Below are 12,132 nucleotides of genomic sequence, written 5' to 3'. Positions count from 1 at the left end.
TTATTTCCTAGTAACTCTTGTTATGTCCCAGAAACCATGGTTATGTCCCAGAAACCATGGTTTTATCCCAGTAGCTATGGTCATATCCCAATAACCATGGTTATATCCAAGTAATCCTGGTTATATCCCAGTCACTATGGTCATATCCCAGAATCCATGGTTATATTCTGACTGAATAAGTACAATGTATGAATTTTATCACCAAACACTTATCCCATAATAATTTCCTTGTTCAGTATCACCAACCTCTTGTCATCTAATATCCAGTTATAACTGGTGTTGTAATTTATCAAATAGGTATGCATTTAGATGATGTTCTTGTCTTTGATAGAACATTATTTCAACAAAAAATTAGATCCAAAAATTGATTTTGAAGAAGGTCAATCCTATGCTCAATATCAGGTTGACCACAAAAATTCAGGTACATTAAATTGGCATTACTGTCTTATTCCCTAAATAACAATTTGTAATATTTGCTTTTATATTCCCAAACTCATATGAGTGTGTACATATTTCTGCACACCAGGAGGCACTGTCTACTTGTACTAATTCATTCCAAATCAGATATCAGTTCACAAGATTATGTTCTGTCACAATTTTGTTTGTAAACTAATTTGCCTAAACCTGCATCAATCCTATCCTCATCACATACTTTTTAGCCAGCTGCTATCAGATGTGACAGTCCTTAAACAAGTTTTGTTATTAATTTTCTTGAGAAGTACTGGATGGATATTTCCGATCTTTCCAAAATTTTGCTATTACTTAAGGAGTACTGGATGGTTCTTTATCAAATTTATTGTGTTCCTAATTGTGCCATTTTGATTTTTGGTCTGATCTGAAAAACAAAATAGCCGACATGTGACCATCTCGGATTTTACAATTAACATCTTAAGGGAAAAAATCCAATGATGGTGGGCCCTAAGATCCTATTACAACTTTTCATTTTGTTGAAATTATACCACCAGATCATAACTGTCATGTGTAGCATCTTAAGTATAAGAAAATGAAAGTACACCAGAAGAATGTTACAAAACATGATAAGATAATTTGCTGAAAAGACCTTAAGATATATTTAGTTTTTATTTGAATATTAACAATTTTATTTCGGTTTCATTCAGATTTCCAAGCATGATGCTTTGCGAGGCTGTATGATTACTCAAAATGGCAGGAAGAAATCCAGTGCGTGAAAAAAAACGTTGCAGAGAGATACTTGGTGTCTCGGAAGGAGCCAGCGATGGTAAGATAGCCATAGTTATTCTGACGTTTTATTGACTTTTTCAGATTGATCTGGAGAATTTGTAAACTCCAGACAAATTTGAAAAAAGTTTGATAAAACAGTAGACTAATTAAGATTAATGGTAAGGTAGTACACATTTAACACATGCTGTGATAGACATTTGGAATGGAGGATGAGGCATACAGGCTGACACTGACAGTGGACTGGATAGTAATAAGTTACAAAGATTGTAAGACAACATTTATAATTTATGATATTTCACTTCAAAGAAGGTTGTACTTATATATACATGCTTACAGTGAATGATAAAGAGAATAAACGGTTAATGTCTTTAATGATATATTTTGGTGGGGATGAAGAGAACCAAAATTCCTGAGTCATTTTCCTCTTTCTGTCCCAAGCCAAATTACAGCTTATATTTTAGGACACTGGCCATGTATTCTGTTTATCTTGTAACAATGATAGAAAATTTAGACTATCAAAACTTAACCTGACATTGACATTACACTGAGAGATGCCTGACATAAGTCAATAGAATTGCTAAGTAGGGAATAGATAAAACAGTAGCTTTATGAAGTTTTGTAAATAGACTTGTGTGTTACAACAAATAAGATCTCTGATTTAAACCATTATTTATATTTTCAAGAGTATTTGAAACTAGTTCTGTCAAACTAATTACATGATAAATTACAGCTGTTTTCTATCACTACAGAATACAACAACAATTTATCTGCCAGGTAGCACCAGTTGTAGGATAAAATCATTTCCATGTACATGAATTACCTTACACAGATGCTGGAGAGGCGACATATCAGTGGTGTGCATGTATTGTTGAATATCTATGAGATGAAAATTTTCACTAAAAATCAACCTACTGATGACAGTGATGGTGAAAATGGATAGCATTTTCTTAACTGGCGCTATAGAACAGCCTCTGTTTTCATTCATAGAGTTAAAAGTTAATTTTGTTTGTTACAGATGAGATCAAAAAAGCTTACAAAAAGCTGGCGCTACGTTATCATCCAGATAAGGTAACTGTCATCATTCAGATAAAGTATCTGTTATCATTCAGATAAGGTAACTGTTATCATTCAGATAAGGTATCTGTTATCATTCAGATAGGGTAATTGTCATCATTCAGATAAGGTATCTGTCATCATTCAGATAAGGTATCCGTCATCATTCAGATAAGGTATCTGTCATCATTCAGATAAAGTATCCGTCATCATTCAGATAAAGTATCCGTCATCATTCAGATAAGGTATCCGTCATCATTCAGATAAGGTATCCGTCATCATTCAGATAAGGTATCTGTCATCATTCAGATAAGGTATCTGTCATCATTCAGATAAGGTATCTGTCATCATTCAGATAAGGTATCTGTCATCATTCAGATAAGGTATCCGTCATCATTCAGATAAGGTATCCGTCATCATTCAGATAAGGTATCTGTCATCATTCAGATAAGGTATCTGTCATCATTCAGATAAGGTATCCGTCATCATTCAGATAAGGTATCTGTCATCATTCAGATAAGGTAACTTTTATATTTCTCTTTTTTTTTTTTTTTTTTCAAAATATGTGAAAATATTATTGTCCATATCTGACAAATGTTTTCTTGGACTTGCACAATCCCTTTATTATTTGTGTGTGATTTCTTCATTTTGATAATAACACTTTCTTTCCTTATTATAAAGAAAACAAATTTTAGGCTTTCAGAGTTATTGATTTGGCATGACAGCTCTACTTCAAAATAGCCTGATATAATTTTGCCATATTGTTGGTGATGATACCAGACAATTCTTTGGCTAAAAAATAAGGACATGCCTCCTCTAGAGGTTTTGGGATGCAGATTGGAGAAGTTTACAAAGGTGAAATGATAAAATCTGATTTTGCCCTACATGCCTGTAGGACATGATATAATAAGAAAAGCATTCAAAATGATGTCCTTTTTTTTTTTTTATATTTATTTTGTTTTTGCATTTTTTCATTGTATGTACACAAAGAAGTTCACACACACACACGCCCTTACATACATACATACATATGTCCAACATGTATCATCATACACATTATCATCACACACATCATCATTAAACATGTATCATCATACACATCATCATCATACACATCATAATTAAACATGTACCATCATACACATCATCATTAAACATATATTCTCATACACATCATCATCATACACATCATCATTAACATGTATCGTCATACACATCATCATTAAACATGTATTATCATACACATCATCACCATACACATCACAATTAACGTGTATCATCATACATATCATCATCATACAACACATCACCATTAACATGTATCATCATACACATCATCCTCATACACATCATCATTAAACATGTATTATCATACACAATCATTAAACATGCATGTATTATTATACACATCATCACCATACACATCATCATTAAACATGCATGTATTATTATACACATCATCACCATACACATCACCATTAACATGTATCATCATACATATCATGTAAGTATTATTATACACATCATCCTCATACACATCATCATTAAACATGTATTATCATACACATCATCATTAAACATGTATTATCATACACATCATCCTAATACACATATATATCATCATTAGCATGCATCATCATACACATCATCACTAACATGCATCATCATCATCATCATCATCTACGGATTTGTCAAATTGTGAGTGTTCATCATATATCTAATGTACAGCATAAATAATCAACTTTTTTTATATTTATTTTATTTTTTGCATTTTTTCATTGTATGTACACAAAGAAGTTCACACACACACGCCCTTACATACCTACATACATACATACATATAAGAAAAAAGGAGAGAAGAGACAGATTATGATAGAAAATGGTTAGATAGAGGAGAGAAAGAAGGCAGATGGCTAGAGAGAGGAAGAGAGAAAGAAAGCAGATAGGGAAGGAAACAGGAAGGAATTCAAGACTTAAATAAAACTATATAAAGCAGATGGTGATTTTAAATAATTTACCAAACTGAAAATTTGTTGGTACAGATGATGGCCATTGTCAGGGACTGGTAACCATATCAGGTTTATTGATTCATATTCAAAATTAAGTATTGAGTATCTTAATTATGTTTGAATAAAAAAATCATATATCGATATAGTACCAGAGTGGTAGTAATATTAGTCGTTCATGATTTTTATAAATTTCTCCCATTTTTTCCACCCTAGTGCAAATTTGTCTTTAACCCTTTCCCCTTTAGTATACGTGATATATTTTTGAACCTTATAATAATCATGGATGGCACAGGTTAGAGCATTAATGCTGAGGGACTTATGTAAACATCTAGTTCTGTAAATATATTGTTTTATGAGTAAAATAATTTGGTTATCAACACTATATATTAGGTTGGTCCCATTATCTATCTTGCCAAAAAGTATTGTTTGTTTGTTAACAGTAAAAGGAATATATAAAGCATCTAGTAATCTATCTAGACTTTGCAAAAGATTCTGGACTTCATCACATTCCCAAAACAGGTGTACAATTGTTTCTGTCTCAGCATTACAGAGAGTACATAAAGGACTATCTAATATCCTTACTTTAAAAAGAAATGAGTTTGTAGTTAAGATGTTGTGGGAAATTCTAAACTGTAGCCATTGAAATTTGGAACTTTTAGTGACTTGAAAAGGTAATGTATATATAGCTAGCCAGTCATCATTTGTGAAATCAAAATGTTCCCCCCACTTTTCCCTTCCCTTGGACACAAGTGATTTAATATTGTTAAGTATTCCATAAAATCTCTTTGAACCTTTATTGATATCTAAAAAAATAGATATGTGGACTGGTAGAGAAGGACGTATAAATTTATACTCAACAATATTATAATTCTGCAAGCTTTTCCTTATTGCTGAAATTATTGCATAATATTTCAAAAAATCAGTGTTTATGTTAAATTTCTGAATAAATTCCTCATATGAAAACAAAGTGTTATTACTAAAATCCTTAACAAAATCACCAATTAGATAAACACCTTTTTCATACCAGTGTGGGTAGAAGATTGTTTTACCTCCAATGGTAATATTACAATTATACCATACAGGTGTTAGCAAGAGTGATTTCCCTTTGATTGTTTTCATATTTTCTGAATTTTCTAATCTCCCCCAAGCTTTTAATACATCTTTCCAAAACAAATTATCACATATATCTGTACTTACCTGAATAAAAGTGCCTCCAATATCTAAAAGCCTATTAATGTTTACGGATTTTATCAGAATACATTTCCATTTTCCAGAAGACTGATATAACCGTTTGATCCAACTCAATTTCAATGAATCGATAAAATTAGCAACATGCAGCATTTTTAACCCACCAACTGTATAATCCTGAACTATAGTTTCTCTTTTAACTTTATCAACTTTACTGTGCCATAGAAATTCAAATAATATAGAGTTAATTGTCTGGATTGTTTTACCATCTGGATTGGGCAGGGAAATAAATAAATGATTAAACTGTGAAATCATCAAAGATTTAATTAAGTGGATTTTTCCTATGGGAGTTAAATTGCGTCTACTCCAAGTATTTATAAGGCTTTTTAGTTTTACTATTTTCTTATCAAAGTTCATTCTGACCATTTCATGGAGATTAACACTGAAATCAATACCCAATAAACAAAATGTTTCTTTTCCCCATTGTAAGTCTAATTCTGGTAAAAATTTATCTTGACTGTGTTTCTTGCTACCGATCCAAATGACTTCTGTTTTATCGGTATTCATTTTTAAGCCTGAGACATCTGCAAATGTTTGTAATTCACTTATTGATTCTCTTAGGGAGTGTTCTGTACCATCTAAAGTCAAATAAGTATCATCTGCATACTGAGAAACTAGAATGTCTGTATCATCAACTTGGATGCCATGTATATTTTTATTGTTTCTGAATCTAATTGCAAGAATTTCTGCACAGAGAATAAAGATGTATGGTGCTACCGGATCGCCCTGACGACAGCCTCTTTTAATAGAAAAGAATGATGACAGATTACCCCCTTGATTTACTGAAGCCCCTACATTTCTATGAAAAAGTTTTATCCAGTTACGTATACTATTTCCAAAGCCAAAATAAATCAATACCTTTTCTATGAATTTCCAGGACACTGAGTCAAATGCCTTTTCAAAATCTACCATAAGAATCATACCAGGAATGTCATTATCTTCTGTGAATTTCATAACATCATATAGTAGCCTAGTGTTTTCACCAATGTATCGACCCGCTAAAAACCCCGTCTGATCCTTATTTATGAGTTTATCAAGTACGGATTTTATCCTTTTTGCAATTACCCCTGAAGCTATTTTATATACAATGTTCAATAGAGTTATTGGTCTCCAGTTTTTAATAAAATGGCGTGGCTTACCTTTCTTTGGAATGCAAGTAATAATCCCATAACGTTGTGTGATTGATAATTCCCCTGTAATGTATCCATAGTTTAAAGACCTAACAATAAAAAGACCAAGTTGTTTCCAGAAAAACTTGAAAAATTCAGCCGTATAACCATCTGAACCAGGACTTTTGTTATTTTTCATATTTTTTAGAATATTATATGCTTCTTTAATAGTTACTAATCCTTCTAAATTTCTAGACTCAGCTTCATTAAGTTTTGGAATGTTTTCAAAATCAAGAAAAGTTTCGAGAGTTATATCATCTAAATTATTATTTGAGTCATAAAGTTTTTCATAAAAATACCTTATTTCATTCAAAATATCTTCTTGTTTTGTTACAAAACTACCATTACTAAGCTGTACTTTAGGGATAATTTTAGAAGTGAAATTTCTATTTTCTAGATTAAAAAAGTAACTAGTTGGCTTTTCTCCTTCCTCTTCCCATTTAGCTCTTGATCTCACTATACTTCCCTTAATTTTTTTAACTCTAATTTCCTCCAGTTCCCTCTTCTTTCTATCTATTTCTGCTACATCAATAATCTCTTCTTTTTCCAATGCCTCAATAGACTTATTAAGCTCATTTTCCTGTATATTTTGTAATTTCTTTTTGTAAGCAGCATACGATATAGTTTTACCTCTAATATTCATCAACAAAGTTTCAAGAAATAACTGATCATTGATTTTCAACTGTAATTCATCATCCGCAATAAGATCAAGATTTTCCAAATTGTAAACAGGAAGACAGTATTGCACTTTTGTTTCATTAATTACATTTTTAACAACGTCTATATATTCTGTATCATATAAAAGAGAGTTATTAAATTTCCATAATCCTTTACCTTTTTTAAATTCCTGAAGTTTAACTGTAAGTTTCGGAAAAGAGTGATCAGAACGATAACCTGCCTCTATAGATGGCCCTTTCACACTACCTAATAAATTTTCTGAAATTAAAAAGAAATCTAATCTTGACTGTTTCAATGGATTTTTTTTCCTCCAAGTATACCTTTGGTAATCAGGGTAATACTCTCTAAAAATATCAACTAGATTATAATTTTTAATAATATCTAAAACTTTATCTCTAGCTTTTGGGTTATTCACAGTGGTGTAACTATTATCGTAATCTTTATTTGGATCTAGAACAAGATTAAAATCTCCACATATCATTACCTTATCATTTCCAAAACTATCAATTGTGTCAGACAATGTATTGTAAAAAAATGGATCATCTAAGTTGGGCCCATACAAGTTAATAAGCGTAATACACATATCTTTCAGTTGAACTTCAACTGCCAGAAAATTCCCAGTCATATCCTTCTTTTCCTTAGTTACTTTAAATTCAAAATTATTATTAAATAGAATAGCAACACCCCTAGAATTCGATTTAAAAGAATTAAAATAGCATTCATATCCCCACTCACTACGAATCATGCCTTCCTTTTCCCTGATGAAATGGGTATCTTGTATACAATAGATATTATAATGTTTCTGTCTTAAATAAGAAAACACATCTTTTCGTTTGATATGATCCCCCAGTCCCTGACAGTTAGCCGATAGAATATTTAATTCATCCATAATCGAAGTGATATATGTGATCACCAGTAGGAAAAAGCTTCACCATAAAAAAACTTGCGAGAAACAGGAAAGCGGCAGAGAGAAAGCTAGTAGTCGAGAGAACCATCTCTAGATCCAGATGAGGTAGAAGAAAAAGGAGCATTAAAGTTCTGCAGAGAAGAAATGAAAGAGGTGTAAGTAAAAGCATTTTTGAGTGGCCAAGACACACTGGACCACCACCGAGCACTTACAAAATCCAGCTGAGAGCAGGCCTGCTTGTTGTTATCACGGATAGCCGGAAGTCAAATGTACAGACTAAACATAAGGGTAAAAACCGGACCGGATCAAATTTTCCGGAAATATATGGTATTACAAGGAAAATGAATACGGCTATTATGGCATCATTCAAATAGAGAATATATATATATATATCTGTAAAAATACTAAATCAAATAATAATGAATGGGATATATATAAGGTAATAGATAAATAAATAGATCATAATATAAGTACATGAGGAAAAAGAAGAAAATTTAGATCACCATAAGCAAACGAAAGCAACTCACCCTATAAGCAATAGGAAGTCCTTAATCCATTACATCCCATGAATTCTATACACTCACATCGCACATACATGTATGCCACAACCATTATATTATATATACGAGAAAAAAAAAAAAAAACCCAGACAACGTCGGTCTTTGAGACACTAGCTTGTCTGAGAGATCGGCACCAGTTCACATGACTGGTGTGTAAAGTCCTTACCGATCTCTATTATGGCACAGTTAGATCCTGAAGTTGTCATCGTTTAATAGGAATGATTCCTCCAGTGGCGTGTCAAACATGAGTCTTCGTCTTTTCCCATTAGTAAGAACCACGAACAGTTTTCCGTCAGAACTGTAGGAGTTCTTTACACAGTTCATTCTGTATGCGTCCTTGAGTATCTGCTGATTTAATCGCGTAAGATCCTCAAACACCACAAAGTTAGTTCCTTTCAGCTTCTTGCGGGCACGAAGAATTTCCTGTTTTTTCCATCTATGTGTAAACTTTACAATAATGTTCCGTGATTTGGAGGCACTAAATTTACCCAGCCTATGGGCGATGTCAATATCTCTCTCCTGCACAGGAACCTTCAAAGTATCACGGACAAATGTAACAACCGAGCGAACACAGTCCTCTACAGTTTCTTTCATGTTTTCATCTTGGATCCCAACAATCCTCAAAGAATTCTTTCGTCCCTGTTGCTCAAGGCCATTGTATTTGCCAATCATTTCACTATGCTTTTCCTTGACTTTTTCACACTGTTCCTCCAATTTCGACACTGTGAGTCTGAGATCCGTATTCTCATCCTCAAGATCTGAGACTCTGTTCTCCAGTAGCTCGATTCTCTCCGCGTGCTCTCTCTGTATCTCAATCTTTAGTTTCTCGAGTTTTGCGTCTAGAATATCCTCAGTAACAAGTGTCCTGAGAATCATAGAAATTTCATCAAGTCTCTTGTCCGTAGATTTTTCGGTAGGATTAGATCCAATACCGCTGCTTCTGTTGGTGGCACTCTGGGTACGAGTCTTACTCGGAGGCATCGTGAATAACGTCCAGATGGAATAAACAGATATTATATATATAATTTCAACGTCCGACTATGTAAGTTGGTTACACACACAGAGGCGTACCAGGCAAGCGTGCTACATAAAGGCGCTACGTATGAGACCAGTAGTGCTGAGTAGTGGTCAAGTTCTGCCGGTCAGTCCATGATAACTATTCATTAACACATAATATGTATTTTCTGGTGAAAATACACAAGATCGTCACTTTCACTCCGATAGATAAAGCTATCAACTAGCCCATATCCAAATATAAGGTTGTTATACTCTGTTTCTGTAGAGAAAATTCGGCGTTTTTACGGAGCGATATGAAAGTCGACTGTCCCAATTCGACCAGGTTTCAGCACGAGCAAGAAGATTTGACGGTCCTTCGATAAAAATCTCGAAACAATCTATGATAACGGCAACTTTAAGACCAAAGTTCTTTCTAAACTCCATGGGATAGTTGATCTCAACTGTTCTCGGTCGGGCCACATGATTAGATCTTTCATTCTAACATACATGATATGTATAACACGGTTGAATGTTCTGGATACTGTTGATGCAGATACACCAAATCTGTAAGCTAAATCTTGCACACTCAGGTCTAGTCGAAGCTTCATCAGCACCAAAAACAATTTCTGAAAGTTTGTTAAAATATTTCTGCCATTGCCACTGATGTGTGGATAAAAAAAATTGAATAATGCCATCAGGCTTAAATATCCAGGAAGACCTGTGAAGTATTTCACCTTCTCATCCTTGTCTTTTAGAGACTCTGGTGTGATGTCCTGCTCTTGTAACTTCTTCCTTAAATCCAAGTTTTCAGTGGTCAGAAGCATTATGGGTAGAGTTGTGACGTCACGAGAACACTAAGAATTGAACGATGCCCGAAAATCTCATACCTGCTAGAACACACAGGAATTCAAGCGGATAGCCACACGCAACACAATATATCAAGCTGCTGAAAATCTTGATGGTTTGTACTCTGATATGATTGAATATTTCTTATTTTCGTTTTCAGATTAGAATCATGACATAAAATATTGACCAATAACGATATGAAAAATTGTATCTTTACTCGACTCAGTTACAAATCCTGAATGACCAAGAACAGGTCGAGGGAGTAGTATTACATAATTTACTAATAAATAGCAGCAAGGTGAAGACATCTTCAGTGATATTTACATTGACTTGGGAAATAAATATTACTATACACAAGTAAGGTTATTTCCTGGATATAAATATTACTATATATAAGTTACTATATATAAGTAAGGTTATTTCCCATGTTACTATAAATACGTAGTCGATTGTGTGTTACTATATATAAGTAAGGCTATTTCACATGTTACTATAAATACTTAGTCGATTCTGAATAAAGGCATATTATGCCTCTCCAAATCCTGTCCGTATGTTAGTGTGGAGTCACTTCTTAGAATTCAATTATGTTAGCAGTTGATTTGCATTTTTCCTGAAATTCTTGGTCATGTTTGTGATATACAAGTATAGCAGTTTGGTTACGAAAAATACATCCATACATGTATATATATTTATAAACTCCATAACAATTACAAAAAATGAAACCTTGAGGTGTTTCTATTTATTTACTTTTGCTTTATTTGCTTTCGTTAACACATATATTAGTTATTATGTAAAGGGCGAATAATTAAAATGATGCATTTTAATGTGTTTTCTGCTCTGAAGTTGAAAATACAAATGAAAAATCATGTCGATTACATACTAATTAGCTATAATATATTCTAGCAACGTAGATAAATGTGGTTGCCTTGATGTTGGCCCCAAAATCTTACTGGTGACGCATTTCATTCACAAATTCACCATTTCACATAACGTTATGCGTGAGGTATAACTATTTCCACGTAACGTTATGCGTGAGGTATATAACATTTTATGACTAGGTTCGGGGGAACATCGTATGCATTCCGTGGATTTAGATACTGTAGTTGAGCTCTGTTTCCTTACCTGGTACATGTAACTCTCCTGAACATGTTTAAGGATTTCCTGCGTCTGACCTTAGTGTTGATTTCCCGCGTTATTTTTTTGGTAAATAAGACCAGAGGTACAACCACATTACAAACACAAATGTTTGAAGGAGAAAAGTAGAATTTCGACACTTTAAAATTGAAGTTATTATACCGAGAGAACACGTGGATGTATAAGAGTGCATAGAATGTCATTCTTTCCTGCAGAGACATGTTAGAAATGCCAGTCTATTAAAGGGTCACGTGAATATTCAACAAAGTATGACATCACGGACATTGAACCAATGACAGTACCCGATATTTCTGAAGCCTATGACTACTTAA

At 33.2% G+C, this 12,132-nt stretch overlaps 1 protein-coding gene across 1 annotated transcript; it reads right to left on the bottom strand.

Annotated features, from left to right (window-relative positions):
- Window positions 1–9,010: 9,010 nt before the first annotated feature.
- LOC132557151 (rab11 family-interacting protein 4B-like) lies at window positions 9,011–9,805 on the bottom strand. The gene has a single exon (XM_060221643.1). The coding sequence runs from the start codon at window positions 9,803–9,805 to the stop codon at window positions 9,011–9,013; it is 795 nt and encodes a 264-aa protein (XP_060077626.1).
- Window positions 9,806–12,132: the final 2,327 nt, after the last annotated feature.

Source organism: Ylistrum balloti, unplaced genomic scaffold, assembly GCF_031769215.1.
Source record: "Ylistrum balloti isolate Yb309-2 unplaced genomic scaffold, AGI_CSIRO_Ybal_v1 Utg370634, whole genome shotgun sequence".
In the NCBI taxonomy this organism is placed as follows: Eukaryota; Metazoa; Mollusca; class Bivalvia; order Pectinida; family Pectinidae; genus Ylistrum; species Ylistrum balloti.
This window is presented reverse-complemented; position numbering and strand designations above follow the sequence as displayed.

Excerpts from the sequence above, each read along its gene's own strand:
- LOC132557151 (XM_060221643.1), bottom strand. The coding sequence starts at position 9,805 with ATGCCTCCGAGTAAGACTCGTACCCAGAGTGCCACCAACAGAAGCAGC.